The sequence below is a fragment of the Plecotus auritus genome (genome assembly GCF_963455305.1).
Source record: "Plecotus auritus genome assembly, chromosome: 9".
In the NCBI taxonomy this organism is placed as follows: domain Eukaryota; kingdom Metazoa; phylum Chordata; class Mammalia; order Chiroptera; family Vespertilionidae; genus Plecotus; species Plecotus auritus.
The window spans coordinates 19,565,119-19,586,026 of NC_137783.1; the positions used below are offsets into that span (position 1 = coordinate 19,565,119).

At 52.1% G+C, this 20,908-nt stretch overlaps 1 protein-coding gene across 1 annotated transcript; it reads right to left on the bottom strand.

Moving 5' to 3' along the window:
- Positions 1 to 12,567: 12,567 nt before the first annotated feature.
- On the bottom strand, positions 12,568 to 19,804 carry SFXN3 (sideroflexin 3). Its single transcript, XM_080688649.1, has 11 exons — positions 19,582 to 19,804; positions 18,207 to 18,370; positions 17,442 to 17,612; positions 16,999 to 17,097; positions 16,571 to 16,646; positions 16,326 to 16,411; positions 15,932 to 16,059; positions 15,702 to 15,751; positions 14,766 to 14,815; positions 14,259 to 14,306; positions 12,568 to 13,987 (listed from the first exon to the last, which is right to left on the bottom strand). The coding sequence occupies exons 1-11, from the start codon at positions 19,639 to 19,641 to the stop codon at positions 13,891 to 13,893; spliced, it is 1,029 nt and encodes a 342-aa protein (XP_080544775.1). The 5' UTR covers positions 19,642 to 19,804; the 3' UTR covers positions 12,568 to 13,890.
- Between the last annotated feature and the right edge of the window lie 1,104 nt (positions 19,805 to 20,908).

Consider the following 20,908-nt stretch of genomic DNA (forward strand, 5'->3'; position numbering starts at 1 on the left):
GAGCCCTCTCAGTCGGTGAGAGTTTACCAGCGCTCACCCCATTATCTGCAAGGTGAAAGCCTGCGGTCATCAAAACCCAGTGAAGTATCGATCTTACCCTCATCCCCAAACCAAGTCTCCCCCCACCCTACTAGAGTAAGTGGGTTCTAAAGAGGTAACTCCAGGGGTGTGATGACGTGGAGGGAAGAGCTCATGCCCCCACTGTCTCCTCTCAGCAATTACTCTGTAGTTCTCCACATTTTCTGCTCCCAAATCATTATTTTTTTTCCTGATGCTACTGAAAGTGGGGAGGGGGTGTGTGGAGAGAGATCAGAGACAGTTCACATCCCTCCGGGGCTGGAGAGCTGGGGCTCCCCTGGTTTTACATCCAAGGAAGAGAAACTAGAGTTGAGACTTAATGGAAAGAATCTACCCCTATGGACACAGAGTATAGGGCACCCCTGGACCCCAAGTTCCTGGAGGGAGGGGAAAAGGTTTAGTTCTGAGTGACCACCATCACCAAAGGAAAAGATACCTGGGACCACCACACACATTTCCCAAGGTTTAGCAACCTCAGAGTTCATCATCTGTTTCCTCAGGGTCTCAGATGATGAGACCTTTGGAGAAAAATCACAGTGTGTTGGAGAGAAAAGTTATTTTCATCCTGGCTTTGCTTCTAGCTGGCTGTGTGACCTCAGGCAAGTCATTTTGCCTCTCCAGGCCAGAAATCCTCAAAAGAATGGTGTTGGAAGAGTTATAAGGCTCCTGAGCCCTCACACACTGTAATCTGTTGGACTAAGTGCTGCACTTCCTGATGGCAGTCTGAATGCAGCTGTGTGCCCAGCCCTGGCCTGCCTTCCTGGAGCTTCTGGCTTCAAGGGGGAGAAGACATCAAACTGATAATCAGAGAAATAATGTTACAATTACGATATGAATGCAGGTGCTCTGAGGGTGCTGAAGAAGGGGGTGGGAGAAGCTAGCACAGGAAGCAGTTATTGCAATAAAAAACAAAACAGGGAACAAGCCTGTTGCCTACTCATTCATTCAGCTCACAATTACTGTAGGTGCTACAGAGCCGTGGTGAGCAAAACGGTGGTCCCTACCCCTGGAGCCCACAGTCAGTGGGGGAGACAGAGATCAATGATACAACCACACAAATAAAGGTAAAAGCACGTATATGGTACATATACTGAAAATATGACAGAAGCAATGAGCGAGAATAAGAGCAGTGACTTGGAGGAAAGGGGCTTAAGGATGCTTCTCCATGGCTTTCATAGTCATTCCCTCCATTAAGATCAGAAGTTCTTCAGTGGAGCCCGTGGGAACGCTGGGAGTGTATCCTAGAGAGGGCGTGCCTTCCTCCCCCACTCGCCTCGCCTCAGCAGGGAATAGGGTTCCGGTCTCTGACACTCCGGACCCCACTGTGGGGCTCACCTGAGAGACTCGGGTGCGCGGGAGGCCGGAAAAGGAGGCGGAGGGAGGCGTGGCGGCTGCAAATGGTGCGTCCGACCCGCACCAGCTTGGCCTGGGCGGAGTGAGAGACGCTGCAGCAGTACCTGGGCTCCTCTCCCTGCCCCGGAGCCAGGCAACTATTAATCTTGGTTGACGGTTTCTCACGTCTTAATTGGGAGGTGGGGAGAGGGGCCCGGTCCGCCCTAAAGGTAGAAGCGGCTAATGGGCCTCTTCATCACCGCCAGGAGTAAGTCCCCGGCGGGGCGCGAGGGGCGCTGCAGCAGGTGAGACGCGGAGCAGGCGGCGGCCCTTAATGAAGCTGCGGGACTGGGGCGGACGGAGAGGCGAGCTCAGGGGAGGAGACGGTTCCAGGGGCGAGAGGATGGTTCCGACAGCCCAGTTCGGGAGGGGGGGGGGCTCACCTGGGCGCCCTTTACCTGAGGTCTCCTGGGGTGTGGGGGTGGGGAGGGTGCTGGGTTAGACCTGCATGGGTATGGATTTTTTCAGAGGTAACCAGAGATGGGGAGAGAGGGAGTGTCTGAGAGTCTGACTTTATGTCGAGGGCATAAATTGGACGCTCCGATGTTTGCTGACCTACAAGGCCTGTGCCCGACGTGTGCTGGGTCGAGATGTTGGAAGCAAATGTGAATTCGTGGGCCTCCGAGACCCCAGTGAATCCAGAGCGCCTGGTCATTTCAGAGCCGCGCCTCTTCCCCGTCTGGGACTCATTTTTCCTCCTGGGGCGGGCTTGTCCTCCAGCTCGTAAGCATCATCCCCTCCAGCAAATGCTAGGCGGACCTTTCGCTAACCCCCTCGCTTTCAAAGCATCCCCCTCAGTCCCCATCCTGGCCCAAGCTGCCGGGGACGTGGGGGAGGGGTGCTGGGCCACCCAGGCGGGGCGGCGCTGCTCCTCTGCCCTCCCCTGGGATCCACTGCGTCCCGGAGCCCCCACTTCCCTGCGGGCTTCGCTGTCTTTCGCTCGCTGTCTTTCTCTCCCGCCCCCTCCCCCTTGCAGCCGCCTCAGAAATATATTGTATTCTCACCTAATCCTGTTCAATTACAGCATAATAAAACACATAATAAAAACCTAATTCATTTTTCTCCCGCGCCCCCATCTCCCGGCATCTTCTGGCTCGGGATTAAAAATTTGTCTTCATGTTTGTGGCACCATAGTCCCGACGCCTCCACATCTTTAATGTATGAGCCGGGGAGCTGGGGACCTGCCGCTTCTGCGGTCTTAGCGTCGCGAAGGCGCCCGCCAGTCACCTGAGGATGAGGGTGGGGAAGGAGGGAGAAGCGTGGGCCTGCGTGGGGCTCCAGCGGTGGCCACCCCTTCCCTTCCACAGGATGGGATTTCAAAGGCCCCTAGATTTCCAGTGGCGGGGAGAAAGCACTTGGGTCCAGTTCAAAAGACCCAGTGTGGCCTCCAGGGGGCGCAGCGTGGGGCAGTTCTCTGGGGATGGCGTTCACTAAGGAAAGTCGACTACCTAGTGCAGCCCAGGCTTGAGAGGTAGAGCAGAGCCAGGCAGCGAGGGGGCCACTGTCCTCAGCCTCCATTCTCTCTTTTGCTTCTGATCTTCTGAACAGGACCAGTCAATGCAGCTCTGGTTTCCAAGTTACCACCACCATTTCCAGTCCCTAGGGACTCTACCACCCTCTGATCACGTGAAAAACCTGGATCACTGAAACCAAGTTAGAACTTCCCAGAGGGAAATATTAAGAATTTAGCCCCGCCTCTGCGGTTCAGTGGTTGTGCATGGACCCAGGAACCAGGAGGTCACAGTTTGATTCAGGTCAGGGCACATGCCCAAGTTGTGGGCTCGGTCCCCAGTAGCGGGCACATAAGAAGCAGCTGATCAATGATTCTCTTTCATCATTGATGTTTCTATCTCTCTCTCCCTCTCCCTTCTTCTCTCTGATATCAATAAAAACATTTTTTAAGAAGAATTTAATAAAAGAAAATTTCCTACAAAGGCATAGAACCTGGTGAATTTACAGAGGGTTGGTCTGAGACCCAAATACAACCCAGTGGTATTCCCTCATTCCTTCACTTCTTTCTTCATTCATTTAGGGCAGGGGATCCCAAACTCTCTACATTCATGGAACCCTCAATTTTTCAGTAATTTTGTCACAGTACCCCAGGACACACTCAAAAAAATCTAACAGTCCCCTTTGAGTACTTAATAAGATTTGTATCCTAACTCTGTTGTAGCTGTTTGAAAAACTAATACACATAAACTGGAAGAAAAAGAAAGAATATTTTTATGTCATTCTAAACCTCAATTATTTACTACTAGAGGCCTGGTGCATGAATTCATGCATGGGTGGGTTCTCTCGGCCTGGCCCACAATCGAGTCCAGCTGCGGGGAGGGGCCACGGGAGGTTGGCTGTGGGAGTGCACTGACCACCAGGAGGCAGCTCCTGCATTGAGCATCTGCCCCCTGGTGGCCAGTTCACATCATAGTGACTGGTCAACTGGTCATGGTCGTTCTGGTCATTCGGTCGTAATGGCCACTTAGGCTTTTATATATATAGATGAGATGTGTGCGCCTGTTGGGCTCTGCTTAACTTCTCAAAGCTGGGAATCAGCCTGGATACTGCCATCCTCATTTCCTGCCCCACATGACTTCTATGTAGCTCTTGCTTTTTTGCCACAGAAACTATAAAAAAATAACAGGTTTGCAAAGACATTGAGAGTAAGGCATCACAAACTAATTTTGAAACTGTGAGCTCAATCTAGTAGTTTATGCAGTATCCAACAGATGTCAAGTATTGCTGGATTGGATTTCCCTCAAAAACTTAAAATGTCCTCTCAGTTCACTCTGGGGTGCCTCAGTACATAGTTTGGAAATTGCAGATTTGGGGAGTCTGCCTGTTTTCCTGTAGCAACAATCCTCCTTAGTGGTCTTGGAAAGTTTGGGACAATTGAATAAAGGTCATCTGATATGGCGTAAGGAAAATGATGAATCTTACCCACAACTCGGGGATCAAGGGAGTCTGAGAGCTGGGGGTCAGGTGTTAGAGGCCAGCTAGCAGAAATGAGGCCCTGAAAGAAAATCACTAGCAGTGATTAGCAAGTACAGCGGGATGAACCAGACGCAGCAGAAGTATCATAAAAAAGCAAGGCCTCCAGGTATATTATAGGGTGATGCTTAATCTTACATCAGCACCACTTTCCAATTCACTGTGCCTTGGTGCTCTAGAAAGGAGGTCATGCAAATGAAACTATATCACTAGAGGCCCAAGCAACTCTGTTGTGGGACCACTTGATAGGAACTGGACTAGAATAAGGTATAGGTGTCTCCTTTCTAGCATGCCTTAAATGATTATAGCTCAGGGCCAGTCCCAAGAAGCTGCAGAGAGGGAGGGTAGGTCAGCACCACAGGGAACTAACTGCCAAAGGGAAAAGGTATTGACATGTGCAGGGAGGCAGACAGACATAGAGACAGTAGCTCTGATTACATGTGAGACACTCTCCCTCATCCCCCTGCATTGGGGACTCCTAGAGAGACCCAGAGAGGAAGGACTGAGCTGTGGGAACATATCTAGGGCCAAGCTTCACTTTGCCTGAGGCACTTTTCAAGCCACACTATCCCAAATTCTCTTTTTAAAACGTCACCCGAGGACGACACACTTAGAGAGAGGAAGAGAAAGGGGGAAAGAGAGAGAGAGAGATCACTTGCCTTCTGTACATGCCCTGACTGGGGATGGAACCCACAACCCAGGTATGTGCCCTGACTGGGAATTAAACCAACAACCTTTCAGTGCACAGGACGACACTTGACCAACTGAGTTCCTCCAGCGGGGCCTATCCCCAAGATTCTGAAATGCCTTCCTAGGAGGATATGCTCCCCCATCCTCCAGGGTGATTATCACTAAAGCTGTCAGCCATTGTTTTTGTTGTGAATATGTCACAATTTTTTTTTGTTTGCTGAGGAGTAAAACAGATTGAGAACCACTGTGTTAGTGACCTTACAAGATAGGAACAACAAATGAGTGGGGTTTAGGGCATTTTGGATTCCACATCCATTTATTCAGCAAATATGTATTGAGGCCGAAACCGGTTTGGCTCAGTGGATAGAGCGTCGGCCTGCGGACTGAAGGGTCCCAGGTTCGATTCCGGTCAAGGGCATGTACCTTGGTTGCGGGCACATCCCCAGTGGGGGGTGTGCGGGAGGCGGCTGATCGATGCTTCTCTCTCATCGATGTTTCTAGCTCTCTATCCCTCTCCCTTCCTCTCTGTAAAATATCAATAAAATATATTTTAAAAAAAATATGTATTGAGTACCTACTGTGGATCAGCCACTATTATAGGTGCTACTAGAGGCCCGGTGCACGAAATTCGTGCACGGGGGGGGGGGGGACCCTCAGCCCAGCCTGCACGCTCTCCAATCTGGGACTCCTCAAGGGACGTCCGACTGCCCGTTTAGGCCCGATTTGGATTGGGCCTAAACGGGCAGTCGGACATCCCTCTCACAATCCAGCACTGCTGGCTCCCAACTGCTCGCTTGCCTGCCTTCCTGATTGCCCCTAACTGCTTCTGCCTGCCAGCCTGATCACCCCCTAACCACTCCCCTGCCAGCCTGATTGATGCCTAACTGCTCCCCTGCAGGCCTGGTCACCCCTAACTGCCCTCCCCTGCAGGCCTGGTCCCCCCCAACTGCTCTCCCCTGCAGGCCTAGGTCCCCCCCAACTGCCCTCCCCTGCAGGCCAGGTCACCCCTAACTGCCCTCCCCTGCAGGCCTGGTCCCCCCCAACTGCTCTCCCCTGCAGGCCTGGGTCCCTCCCAATTGCCTTTCCCTGCAGGCCCGGTCGCCCCCAACTTCCCTCCTCTCCCGGCTTGGTCACCCCTAACTGCCCTCCCCTGCAGGCTTGATCGCCCCCAACTGCCCTCCCTTGCAGGCCTGGTCCCTCCCAACTGCCCTCCCTTGCTGGCAATCTTGTGGTGGCCATCTTGTGTCCACATGAGGGCAGGATCTTTGACCAATGGGGGCAGCCATCTTGTGTGTTGGAGTGATGGTCAGTTTGCATATTACTCTTTTATTAGATAGGATAGAGGCCTGGTGCATGGGTGGGGCCAGCTGGTTTGCCCTAAAGGGTGTCCTGGATCAGGGTAGGGGTTCCCTTGGGGTGTGGGGTGGCCTGGGCGAGGGGCCTGTGGTGGTTTGTAGGCCAGCCACGCTCCCTGGCAACCCAAGCGGAGGCCCTGGGATCTGGGATTTATTTATCTTCTACAATTGAAATTTTGTAGCCTGGAACGGAGCCAAGCCTTCTGCTTGCTCCGTGGTGGCAGCCATTTTTGGGGGGATTTATGTATCTTCTATAATTGAAACTTTGTAGCCTTAAGCAGAGGCCTGGGCAGGCCAGGGTGTGGGGAAAGCTTGGCTTTCTCCATCACCGGGGGCAACCCTAGCCTCCTGCTCTTTCCAGCTCCGTGGCTGCCGCCATTTCTGTTTGGGTTTATGTATCTTCTATCATTGAAACTTTGTAGCTTTGAGTTGAGGCCTAGGCCGGCAAGGGCAGGCGGAAAGCTTGGCTTCCTCCATTGCCAGGGAAACCCAAGCCTCCCTCCTGCTCTCTGTGGCCTTAGCCATCTTGGTTGGTTTTATTTGCATATTTGCTCCTGATTGGCTGATGGGCATGGCTTGTGGGTGTGACTTGTGGGTGTAGAGGAGTGATGGTTAATTTGCATATTACTCTTTTATTAGATAGGATGGGCATAAAAGTGAAGATAAGAGTTCTTGTTTAATGGGTATAGAGTTTCAGATGTACAAGATGAAAAAGTTATGGAGATCTATTTCTCAACAATGTGAATACACTTAATACCACTGAGCTGTGCACTTAACCATTGGTTTAGATGGTGAATTTTATGTTAGGTGTTATTTATCACAATTAGGAAAAAAGTGAAGATACGGTGCCTGCCCTCAGGGGTTTTCATTTAAACTGGAGAGAATCACCAAAACCGGTTTGGCTCAGTGGATAGAGCGTCGGCCTGCGGACTGAAGGGTCCCAGGTTCGATTCCGGTCAGGGGCATGTAACTTGGTTGCGGGCACATCCCCAGTGGGAGGTGTGCAGGAGGCAGCTGATCGATGTTTCTCTCTCATCGATGTTTCTGACTATCTATCCCTCTTCCTTCCTCTCTGTAAAAAAATCAATAAAATATATTTTAAAAAAATAAAAAAAATAAACTGGAGAGAATCATCTGTATAGGACCAATAATAACACATGCAATAAATACCAATCAGAGTGATTCTCACCTCACAATGATTGCCCTACTTTGGGAACAGCCCCAACCATAGAGGTGTATCTGAAGTAATGATGTCCCATGTCCTTGTGACTTGACCTTGGCCTCTAGCCACCTCCGAGGGACAGACAACTAATCAAAGCTTTACCAATTTTTGAAACTTGAATGGGGAGATCAGGGACTGGAGTTGGTTAAAGCTGTACCTTAGTGCCAGTGCCCATAAACTCCAGTTACTGAGGCCCCCAGAACTGCCCAGTTTTCTGCCCTTTCAAAGGCCAAGTTGGTTAACTCCATCTTTGGTTCTTAGAGCTACGGATAAATCCTTCCAATACATCCCTGTGTTTACTGAAGCTAGCCACAATTATTGTCTGCTGTTTTCCACAAAATAACTTCAATTAAAGCCAAACCAGAAGTACTCCTTCTGGGAAATAAAAGCTGTCAATTTCCACAAAGCAAGTTTAACAGAGTGTGGAGAGAAAGAATAAAATTATTTTCATTATTTGCCACCACCCCCATAAAGAAATAAATAAGATTGAGAACTTGCTGGTGATAGAGGAGGGGAGGTCTTCAATCAGAAATAATATAGGTGGCCCTGGCTGGGGAGCTCATTTGGTTAGCCCATCATCCTGATATGCCAAGGTTGCATGTTCAATCCCTGGTCAGGGCACATAATCAACCAATGATGGCATAAATCAATGTTTCTCTTGCTTTCTTTTTTACACATTCTCTCTCAAATCAATAAAAAATTCTAACTTTAAAATAAATAAAAATAAAATATTTTTCCAGTAATTATTTTTTTAAAATAATAACATATATGGTATCGGTTAATTTATAGATTAACATAGCAAACTCTTGCTCCATAAGCAAACATTTCACTCTGAAGCTTGTTGTTTGGGTTATTTTCCTACTGGATGTATGAAGTAGGGGGGAGGAAGGGGTTTTGTGTGTAGCCCAAGTTATGCAGGGTTCCTCCCACATTCTCCTTGTCCTTAATTCAGTTGCAAAACCTCCCTTGTCTGAGAAGACTGAAAATAGAAAGCTGAAAGAGGCTGTGGCCAGAAGCTGAGGGTGCCATTATCCCTCTGGCAGCCAGTGCTGGGGCTGCCTGCGAGTAAAAAGACATTGTGTATATAGGAAGAGAGAAGGAAGCTCCCTTTTGGGAAATGATCCAACTAGATAAAGATCCCCCCACAATTTCTAGCAAAAGGTTGCCCTCACATGAGGACCCAAGGTCACTGCAACGTGTGGGGAGATTGACATAGAGGGGAGAGGGAGAGGCGCCCTTAAGGACTACTGAGTACAGGCTGTGTACCTGCAGATGGGAAGGGAATCTGTTCACCCAGCAGGTCATTTCTACCCAGCGCCGGACACAAAGGCCCTCTCTTAACAAGAGTTCAGTAAACGTTTCCTGAACATGAGACGCAAGGACGAAGAGGAGACGGGATGGACGACCCAAAAGACGGCCAATAGTCCTGGAGGCTGCAGAAAAAGGGACTTGGGACCCAGGACAGGCCTCGCTTGATTCCTTGAAAACCTCGAAGATTACCGGGCAGGAAGTCAAAGGGCGGGCGCTGAGGCGCTTCTGGCAAGGAGAAAGGGGACTTGACGGATTTCCGGTGCAGGACCGAGGTCACCTGGGAAGTTGATCTGAGACCTAGGTTCCAGGCTCAAGTAGAGAAGATGAATTGTATTTGAGGCTTGCGACGCTAAAGCCGTTGCCCGGGAAACGGGAAGAAGGTGGAGTCAAGCCTAACTTTGACTGACAGGCGCCATAGCAGGGGCGGGACTCTGCTCCTGATTGGCTATGTACCAGAGGTGTGGCTTTTACCGATGACTGACAGACTCCCGGGGCGGGGCTGGCTTGAGATTGACAGCTTGACTGGGAGGAAAGAGGGGCTTGGCTTGAACCCGGAGGGCACCGAACCCCGCGGGAGGAGGCTAGTTTGACTCACATGAGCCCACAGGGCCCGAATTAAAGCTGGCCCTAACCAGTAGGGACGAATCTTGGGGATTAACCTCTCCCTAAAATGCCGGTCTCATTAGTCCCAGTGACCGGGAAGATAGCAGGATACATGGCCCCCTTCCTATGGCCAGGCTAAACCAGGGCTCCAGAACCAAGCCATTTTTCCCCTTAGACCTTGGGTTGGGAGAGAGAGGTTGGTGGACTTTTGTTGTTGTTAATTCTCACCTGAGGATTTTTTCCCATTGATTTTTAGACAGTGGGAGGGAGGGGGAGAGACAGAGAGAGAGAGGGAGAGAGAGAGAAAAACATCAATGTGAGAGAGAGACATGGATTGGTTGCCTCCTGCACATGCCCAGACCCCGGGCAGGGTTCGAGCCTGCAACCAAAGTACAAGCTCTTGACCGTAATCCAACCTGGGACCCTTCATTTGGCTCAAAGGTTGGAGCAGGCCGACGCTCCAACCATTGAGCCAAACCAGCTAGGGCTGGACTTTCTTTATAACGGGCCGGGTGGAGGCTCTGAAGCAGATGAGGCCAGGCCAGGGAAAGAAGGCAGGGGAGGGAGGCCAAGAACACAGATGTGGGCTCCCATAGAAGGTTCCTGGAGTCTGAGCACAGGAGAAAGAGGGGAGGCCCAAGAACGGGGAGATTACTTTCCAGTGAGAAAAGTGCCTCCTCTGCCCAAATGCTGACTTCCATGGAAAAGTCTAAGTAAGCAGAGGCAGTTTGGAAAATGTACCTGGCTTGGAGTTGCCCCTAGAGAGCATGTGAAGTTAGTCTGAAGCTAATTTTTCGCTTTGAGAAGCTAGTGTGGAATTAGGAACGATGGCAGGAAAGCATTCCTTCCTAACTGGTCCACTGGTGCCCTGGTCAGTCTTCCCTCTGAGATGGTTTGGTGTTATCTGCAGAGCACAGATAATTCTGTCATAAAATGTTCTTAATGATTTTGTTTTACAGATTTCTGCACCTCACGCCCCAAGTGGGTTTATATTACATAGAATTTCCAATAAAAGCACAAGGCCTCTTTTTAAGGGGATTGACCAAAGGCCAAAATGGAAACTGCAGAGATTTCAAGAACTGACCCAGGGTTCCAGTAGGCTTGGTGGGAGATGCTGACAAAACAGAATAGAATTGAACTGGTTCTCTATTTAATCAAGAATAGGAATCTTGCCCTGGCCAGTGTGTCCAGTGGTTAAAGCGTCAGCCTACACACTGAAGTGTCTCGAGTTCGATTCCGGTCAAGGGCATGTACCTGGTTTGCAGGTTCACTCCCTGCCCCAGTCAGGCACCGGTGGGAGGCAACCAGTTGATATGTCTCTCATTTTGATGTTTCCCTCTCCCTCCCTCCCTCCCTCCCTCCTTCCCTCCCTCCCTCCCTTCCTCCCTCCCTCCCTCCCTCCTACTCTCTCTAAAAAGCAATGGAAAAAATATCCTCAGATGAGGATTAACAACAAAAAAAATTAAAAGAATGGGAAGCTTTGCTTATGCTACTTTAGGTATAAAACCCTCAAACTTGGAAACCCTTCAGTGGCTTTTCAGTAAAAAAGGTCCATATACACTTGTGGGCCCATCAGTTTTGCTGGCCTGGAATGTCAAAGGGACTAGGAAAATGACTTCACGTTTGGCTGGCAGCTGGCAGGTAAAGAAGAAGCATAGCACAGTGGGTTCAGTCACACAGCTCGGCTTGCATTCTGCCTCCACCACCTCCTAGTTGTGTAGCTGTAGGCAACTTTCTTAACTTTGCTAAGAATGGACACAATATGTCTGGCCTCACAGGAGAGGTAGTGCAGATTGAAAGCAATAATGGACTTTTACTTCGTTAAGCCTGTCACCACATAGTAGGACTCAATGAACAGTAAGTAGCTGGTGTCACTCCCACTGCCCATACAAGTAAACTTCCCAAGAGGAGTGAGTGAGCCCAGGCCAAGATAACACGTTCACTTCAGGCTGCCATGGGACCATTCGGCCCGAAAGATGTCTCCCCACCACCTAGTTTTGAGAGCTTTGGGCTGATAAAAGGGAGATGAGAGGTATTTTGTACAGTGAATAGGGAATGGATTTTAATATAGATTCATTCATGTTTATTCTTTTGAATCTTCTAAAGCCAAGGCTTAGGGTAAAAGAGGCAACTATAAACTGTTTAATAGTAGCTCTCACCACCTGTACATTGGCATGAACTTTTAGCCTCATATATCCCAGGAAAAAAAGAGGGGGAGATTACAGAAGCAGGGAGGGAGTAGAGGGCCCTGGGGTAGGCGGAAGGGGTGTTAAGTGGCTAATGGTCCCTGTCAGATTTGTTTCCCTGTTGTATCAATGGGGGCAAAGAGGGGTCTGGAGGGTGTGTCAGTGCACTATTTCTCTCTGATGATGCTGGGCAGTCCTTAGCTCTCTAGCCTTCCTCTATGCACGGGCCTCCCTGGGGACCAGATGCTACCGCCCCACACCAAATGCCTGAAGGAAACCAAGGTGTGATCAGCACCCCTAGCAAAGAAGAAAACAAGCCAGGACTCCATCTGCTGAGGGAATAGGAGAGCATCTACTGCCTATATTCCCTCTCCTTTAGTACTCAGGGTGCTGATGGAAGACTGATTTTCTAATCTCAGAGTGCCCTCTGCTGGGAGCGGTGGCTCCCTACAGGAGGGGAGGGAAGAGACCAAGACCTGGACTTTGTGGGGAGAGAAGGAAAGGCTCTTCCTAGGTACTCAGGGCCTAGAATCAAGTGGAGATCAAGAAGTAGAGTCTGGCCAGCGTGGCTCCTTGGTTGGGCATCAACATATGAACCAGGAGGTCGCAGTTCTATTCCCGGGTTGCGGGCTCGATCCCCAGTGTGGGGCGTGCAGGAGGCAGCCGATCAATGATTCTCTCTCATTGATATTTCTATCTCTCTCTCTCCCTCTCCCTTCCTCTCTGAAATCAATAAAAATATATATTTAAAAAAAGAAGTATACAAGTTTTCAGTTTATTGAGTAACAATAGCATCATAGCTTTTGTTATTGGTGGCAGCTGGTTGGGGGAGCAGGAAAATGCTCTTAGAGGATCCTGCTGGGGCCTTCACCTACCACTTCAGCCAGAGGTCATGGGAGTGGGAGTCAAGATCCAACTCTGTACTCTTAGCTTACTAGCACCTAGCACATACTCCACCCCCAAGCCCACTTCACCCCTGGACTAGCCATTGATGCTTGGGCCCCTCCTCCTCTTGGGGGTTAGGGGTGGGAGCAGGGCCAAGCCTTAAGAAAGAAAAGGAGCTAAGGTGGGGGGTCCTACTGAATGTCTAACAAGGGTCAAAGGAACACAAAATTCCCTGTCTTAAGATCGTACACTTGTGGCCTTAGTTGCCCTTGAGAGTGTACTAGTTACACCCATTCAGATACCTGTGGAGTTTAAGCACTTCCCACAGCTGTGTCCCTCTGTACGAAGGTGCGATGGGAGCTCTGGAATGCTTCTCTGCCTTGGTGACTTTTTGGTTGAGGTTTGGGAGAGGGTTGGGGTTGTAGGTTTAGATTTGAGGTTATAATGTAGAGTGGACCAAGAACTCCCAGCATTATGCCCAAAGATGCCCACATTGTAGTGGAGGGGGGATGGGAAGCTGGCAAGAACAGTACAGGATACTGGCATTCCTTTGTTCTGGTAGAGCAGCAGGGAGGAAGTGATCTATTCCAGGATGTGGGGATAGTATAAGCCCCCTGCCTCCCTGAGCCTGACAGGTCTTCCTCTGCCAGCCCAGTTCCCGAGTCAGCTTTGGGAGCCAGGAAGCAGAAATCTGGAGGATTCAACCCAGTTAGTTTGGTTTGCTAATGTCCCTCAGTCTGTCCTGAGATCCTGGGGCTTCTCCTGTGTCCAGAAGGAATGAGGTGCTGTGAGAAATGACTTGGCCAGTGGAACTGTCTAAGTCCCATAGTCTGGCTGGCTGGCTGGTGGCAGGAGGCCAAGAGGAGAAGTCAGATCAGGACATCCCAGGACAGCATGTCTGCTCCTAGCTTCCAGGACAGCGTGTACACACATATCACATATGCATATACGAAGACACACTAGTGCAGCAGAAAGGGGTTATGGGACCCTGCTCTTTGGAATCAGAGAGGAGAGAAAAAGACTTATTAGGTACCTTTCCCAGCCTAGTGGATTGCTGGTCTCAATGGCTGCTCCCCACCAAGCCCCTTGCTTAATATCGGGCAGAAGAGAAAGTGGCAGGATGGCCAGGCTCCAGAAATGCAGCAGCCCAAGGAGATGAGGGAGGGCCAGGGCTGACTCTCCTTCAGAGCCCCTTGTTGTAATAGACCACTTCGATGCTGGGGTTTTGCTGACGGATCTGAGCTCTCAGCTCTGGCTCCAGCCTGCTCACATGTATGGAGCTGCAACAGAACAGCACAGCCAGGCTGAGTGTCCCCTCAACCCAAACCCCCACAGGCTAAGGGATCACCATCCCTCCTCTTCCCAAGCTGAAGAATCTCCATCAAAGGGCAGAAGGCCCAGGTCACTGCCATTCCCCCTCCCCAGAATAAGCTGAGTGCCTGCCAGGCCTCTTCCTGGAACACGATGAAGGACCCTAAGGTCAGCTGGTTCCAGAGACGTGGAGACCATACAGAGCCCCCAGCCAAGCCCAGGGTGGGGGAGAGCACTTACCTTCTCTGGGGGAACAGGGCACAGCACAGGGGGGTGGCAAATACCAGGCTGGAGAGAAGAATGTTGGGAAGGTTTGTGAAGCTTTGACCTAAGGGTGTTCCCTCCCTGCACCCCACCCCATTTCTGGACACTGCCCCTAGGGGTGGTGATTGAGTAAAGCCAACACTGACAGGTTCTGGCTGAGGAAAGAACCCAGAGTTCCACAGCCAGAGAGCAAGAATCAGAAATTCAATGTGCATGAAACTCCTGGATGGTACCAAAATGTATATTCTCATGGTTTCCTCTCAGAGAGGAAGACTGGAACCCTTTCAATTAAACTCCTGACCTTCAAGGACAGGGATCAACCCCTCACACACACAGTATGCCCTATGGGTGTCCAACACCCCTACCTTCACAATGTATGAATGAATGATGTATATATAAACATCTTAAAAGCAATAAATACCCACCCACATCCACCATGGAAAGGGCACTCCCACACCCCTAGCTAACTCCCTGAGCACTTACCAGAAGCCCACCAGTCCCACCTGCAGGGGCGCCCCCAGCCAGGGGCGGCGCTGTGGGAGACAGACAATGGAATGACATGAGTCCCCTGCCCACGCTGCCCCCACCCCATTTCACCCACCATGGCTCTATCCCATCAGCCCTGCCTTTCAGCCACTGATACATGGTCTTTTTCTTTCTCCCAAACGTATGACAGGGTTGGGACCTTTAGATCGCCACCTTCCACTCCATCCAGGCCTGTTTGCTAACACCCCTCCTAGTGTCCCCTCACCCATTCTAGCCTCAGAATTAGATCTCATGGTACTCGCGGCCCCTCCTTCTCTTCCCTCACTTCCTCCAGGAGCTGCCATCTTTAGGTAGCCTTCTCTGACCCTCCACTCATTTCCTCCCATCTCAGTGACATGAATTTGTCCCTTTTCAAACATCTCCTGCTCTGCACACTCTTCTCCATTTGCTCCAGCCACACGGACACCATTCTGTTACTCAAATGTGCATAATTGGTGTTACTCAAATGTGCATATTTGTGAATAAATGATCCACTGAATGAGCAAAGCGTGTATTCCTGTGCCTTGCTTCCCTGTCCTGTTTGTGCGTGTGCATGTATCATTGTTGTCATTATGTGACAGCATGAGTGCGATAGCAAGTGTGACTATGATAGTCCATCCTTGGTGTGTGTCAGAGGCTCCGAGTGACACCAGTTTCCATCCGGATAGAAACCATTTCCCTCCTTCCCTTATCTTCTCCTGTTCGCTCAATGTTCCTTCACTCCAGCGCAATCCGTTCTTGCTGAATGAATGAGGGTGGAGGAGGCAGCACAAGGGTGGAGCAAACAGGTGGCAAGTCTTAGACTCAGGTCAGGCTGGAGAGGGGGTTAGGGATTGGTCACTGCTGCTCCCACTCACCACTACTTCCAGGACAGGAGAGGTGAGAGTGACCTACCTTCAGGAAGTCTTTCTTCTCCAAAGTGTCCATGATCACAGGGGGAATGGCTGAGGGGAGAGCAGGGCAGGGAGGGAAAGAGTAAGTGAAGTGACAGAAGGGACCCTAAGAAAGGGGGAGCCCCCTTCACAGTTCTTCCCACTACCACCAGGAATCCTCAAAACCCTGGAAGAACTACACCCCCTTTCTCTCAGAGCCTCCCGTGCCCCACCCAGCCACCTCTGCCTCACCCATGGCAGGAATCGCCATGCCGATTCTCGATATCACCACCTGGAATATTCCCTGTTTGGCCGCAGTCACTGACTGGCCAAGCTTCTGACCCGCCTCATCAGTCACGGGGATGCCCACCTGCAGCTCCCTGAGAAGGGAAGAGGGTGAGGGTCAGATCACAGGCCCCAAGTCCCTCCCCCAATGTCCTCATAGGCAGCTATTCCCAGGGCCACCTCAGACATCCTCGATTGAAAGGCTGGTTCTCTCCTCCCAGATCCTAGGGTCAGACTGAGACTAGGCCCAGCAGCTCATGCTCAGGGAAAGGACAGTCCCCACTCAGGCTGGTGTGCACCACTAGATGGTGAGCCCACACCCACGCTGGGCGTGCACAGGCCAGGAGTCGGGGCCACTCACCTCTGCCTCATCAGAGGGATGTTGATGCAATTTGCAGCTGCCACAGCTGCAAAGGGCACAAATCTGCCAATCAGGGGGGGCAGATGCTGGGGGAGAAAAGATGCCCGTTAGTGGCCCTAAGGGCCATGGGGTAGTGAGGAACTGTGGGAAGAGATACATGAAGCCTGTCGGGTGGTGTAGAAGGGTGATGGGGAAGGAGGTGGATAAAGGATGATTGGGGACCAGTGGAATGGGGGGTCATTTACCTTGGTGAGGGATTTGAGTCCCAGGGCCGTGGCCACAGCCCCGGTGGTGGCGCTCACGTAAGCTGTTCCCAGCTGCCTGTGGGTGGAAAAGCCAGGACATAAGAGGGGAGGTGAACAGTCCAGCCTGTGGTTTTTTCCTTCAGGGACATGCCAAATCCTCCACCCATAAGGCGTGGGAAGGTGGCCTCACTGCGGAGAAATGCCTCCCATGCTCCAGTGTAGCCCCAACCCCTCCCCTTGAAGAAGAGTGGGCCCCCCAAAGCATACACAGGAGGACCTCATGTCCTCAGGCCAGGAAAGTGGGAAGGAGGGCAGGCTGAGAGGAGGCCATGGAGACACTGGCTGCACAGGCCCTTGGTGAACAGGATCAAACAGGAGAGAGCAATGATGGGTGGGAGAAGAGTCCACAGATACGGAAGAGTTCTCACCCCACAGTGATGGGAGCATCGCCACTGCGGTTGGAGTAGTTAACGATGGCATTGAAGGACTGATTCACCCACTGCCAGAACACCACAGTTGGGGTCTTCCTGCAAGAACAAAGACACTTACTTCTTTCCCCTCTATCGGGTCCTTCATCCTTGGACCCTGATAATGAAACCCCAAAGGTTATTCCCAAACCTTCAGGGGGGAGCCAGTTGATGAGCCTAAATCCTGCTCTGGTGACCCCCTCCCCACTTATACAAACACACCGACTGTCTCTGGGGTGGCAGGGCCCTGGGGCTGAGTTCTGAGAAATGGGAGGGATTCTAACACAAGCTGTCTCCCACCTACTATTCTCTGCCCACATGGGCCCAGAGAGGAAGCACCTAGTCATCAAGCTACGCTCTAGTTTGGAGAGTGCTCAGGGAGGGAACCCTAGCACAGGACCTACCTATAGAAGGTGAGCATGCAGCCGGTGATGGTCATGTTCATGGGTACCTGGGCTGACATGCGGCCAATCAGGACCACCTTCTCCCCCGTGTCGGGATGGAAGGCAGAGTCGTACACATACTTGGCCCTCCACAGCTGGTCTTCGGTGAGCCCTGGAATCACCACGCCGGCCCTGCGAAGGTTATCAGGGGACATACAGACAACTCTAGGGGGTAGATATGCCCTCCCCAGCCCACCTGGCTCAGGGGAAGACTTTGGTCCCCCATCTCGGAATAAAGGAGCTCCTGGTGTGTAGAAGAGAGTTTAATCTTCCTGAAGTGGGGAGCTCCTATTCCTTTTTCTCTTCTGGCCACACAAAGAGGCTTCCCTGTGTTTCTGTCCAAATACTGGTGGTTTCCAATGGGTCAAAAATGGCTAGGGGTATTACAAGGGTTTTTCCTCCTGGAGACAAAGGGGATGCCCTCCTACCTCCTTGGGACTCAACTTTGAGCCCCTCTGTTCTTGCAGAGGGTGGCACAGCAGTGGGATGGGTCCCTGTAGAGGTTTATGAGGCATAAATATCAAGGCCACTTCCTCAACCCAAACACCCTAAAATCTTTTGGTTTAAAGCTCTGTGCCATAGTTGTCTGTGATTCCAACAGATAGGGACGGGGAGTGAGGGCTGGGACAGGGTCACTCTCAAGCATGGGGGACTGGTGCAAAGGGCTCTGTATTAACCACAGGGAATGAGACCTGGGGTATAGGATCAGATGGGGAAGGGGGTCACCTGTAGTTCTGCACGATGTTCCGGGAAGCTTCCAGCTGTGCCCCAGACAGCAGCAGATTTCGGGGGTCAGTAACAGTGAAGAAGTGCCGGGCTCTGCCCAGGAAAGTGCTTTGATCCCAGCGAGGTTCCTGGATGTTGATATCTAAAGGCAACTCACCCATTTTCTGCAGGGTAGGGAGCAAGGTCAGAGGACTCCAAGGAGGGGGTTCAAGGGCTCCACCTGGGGGAGCCTTTGGTGGCCCTGCTCTGGTCTCTGGGCCTATCGCCAATCCCTTCTGGAGCTCAAGGTGACTCCAGATCTAAGCAACTGTGGGGGGAGGAGCTGTTTTCTAGGCAATGTCCTGGCCCAGGGACCTACCACCACTGGAGGCTGAGGGTGGAGGGAGGTGAGTGGGGACAGAACCAGGAAAACAAATTTTGTGCTCTGGCCTAGTGCAGATTTTCACGAGTGAGAATTTACATGTGTGTGGTTGATGCATGAGCAACAACTAATCCCATGCAGCTACTCTTGTGCTCTGTTTGCGCAAAAGTGCATATTATATGCATCCCACATTTAAGTTCATGTCAGCTTCAGGCCCCAGCTGCCCTCAGACCTGGATACAAACTCCCAAGGCTACTTGGGAAGACAGCATAAGCCAGCCCACAGCCCAGACCCAGAATGGAAGAGAGCGGGAGCTCATTGGCCATCCTAGGGCTTATCTATCCCAGATCTCAAATAGGAACTCTGATGCCAGCTGGGTGTGTGTGTGTGTACGTGTGTGTAACCCACACTGAATGGCCCAATGCTCTCCTTGTTCCCTAGCTGGGCAGGGCTGGCACAGAAAGCCACCCCCTCTATCCCAAAGCCACCTGCCTCCAGAAAGAGGTGAGATTCTGTAAGTGCCCTTCCACCCAGCACAGAGAGGAAAGCCTGAACCAGCCATCTGGCTGCGTTTGGGCAGAATCCTACAGAATGACTAATCCTCGTTAGCCACACTTCCTCCCTCACAGGCAGACACACCCTCCCCTCTCTCACACACTCACACTCACATACCCACACACAAAGACACCATCCTACTCGCCCTACACAGACATACAAACAGGGTGGACACACCCTGCATGCACTGGCCCACAAAGACCGTTACTTGCACGACACCCCCCCCCCAAACACACACACACATGCCCCTACAGCCCATATCCTTCAGTTGCAGACACTTGAATGTGTGGCCACACAGAGCCCCACCCTGACATTTTCCTCCCAATTAACCTCTCCTCGTGCCCCATGGGCTTTCCTACAGACTAATCAACTGAATCCGGAAAGGACAGGCCTTCATCTCCTACTCCCAGCCTTCAACCCCCTACTCGCCGGACCCCAAAACCCTGCCCAAACACTCACATTTTCCTGGGCTCCTGGGCTCTGCAGCTCTCCGCGCTTCACCCCCGCCTTCCCACCCATCACGTGTAACGTCACGCGTGACGCTAACCATCAGGAGGGGCGGGGGCTACCCCGGCGCGTCCGCCCTGCGTGCCCAGGGATTGGCAGAACCTGAGAGCAGTGGGTGTCGTTTGGGGCGACGCCCCCAGACTGGGCCACCGGGATCCGGCCCCACGCTACCTCCCAGAGCCAATCCGGGCTCAGGGATCAGTTCTGGCCCCGTCCGCAGCCAGAAAGAGGAGGGGAGGAGCCGGGGGTGCTTGCAATCCCCTGGCTGGCCTCAGGAGGCTCCTGGCCTCCGCAGCAAGGGGTCTAGGTGTCCAGAGCGAACCCTTCCAGGGTGCAGGCGGGCGGCGTGGAGGGGCCGTCCTCTGATGGTGCGCCCAGAGGGGCTCGGGTTACCTCCCGGTCTGTTTACTCGTTGGCAGCCTTGGCAGTGGCTTCTGTCTCCTCGGTCTCCTGGGCTCCTTCCTCGAAGCATCTCGGCATCCACACCCCTCACAGTCCTGTTCCGCTCGTGCCTGTGCCCCTTCTTTGCACCCAGTCCTTTCCCCATCCCCATCCTTGTTCTCCTCTGTGACACCTAGCCTCACTAGGTCCCCAGTGCCTTATGCCCCCAATCCCTATCTCTTGGCCTTAGCCACAGACCTTAGCCCTGGATGGGAAGGGACAGAAGTCTTAAGGTTCTGTCTGCATCAAGCAAGTAGATCAGAAAGATTATTCCTCCCCCTAGAGTCCTGGAACCAGCTGCCGCTCCCTGCGACCTTGCCATAACTGGGTGGCCAGAGAGACACTTTCTGGCATAGAAGGAGGATGCATGCGAAGAAAGCAGCTCTCAGACACACACACACACACACACACACACACACACACGCACACACACACAACTCACCCACTCACAGTACAGAGCCCCACACCCAGGCTCCAGGCCACTCCTGCCCACCGCGGCTCACGCCCCGCTCTGCCCAGGTGACATTCCCTCCCTGAGGTCTCGGGGCGGACAGCAGAGGGCTGGCAATTCCATGAGCCCTGGTAGCTGGCTTGGCCTGAGGAAGTCAAGGTTCTGGGCTCCCCTGTGCTGCACCGTTAGTGGGAGCCGACCCACGCCCTGAGTTCGCGGTCGAGGTGGGCATCAGAACTCCAACTGGAGTGTCTTGAGCCCAGCAGCCCCAGCCCAGGAGAAAAACGGCTGTCCTGGGTGCCTGAGAGAGGTGGCGGGAGGGAGTGACTGGCGGTCCCCTCAGCCAATGGGAGCGCGGGACTGCTCAGGCCCGCCCCGCTCCTGCAG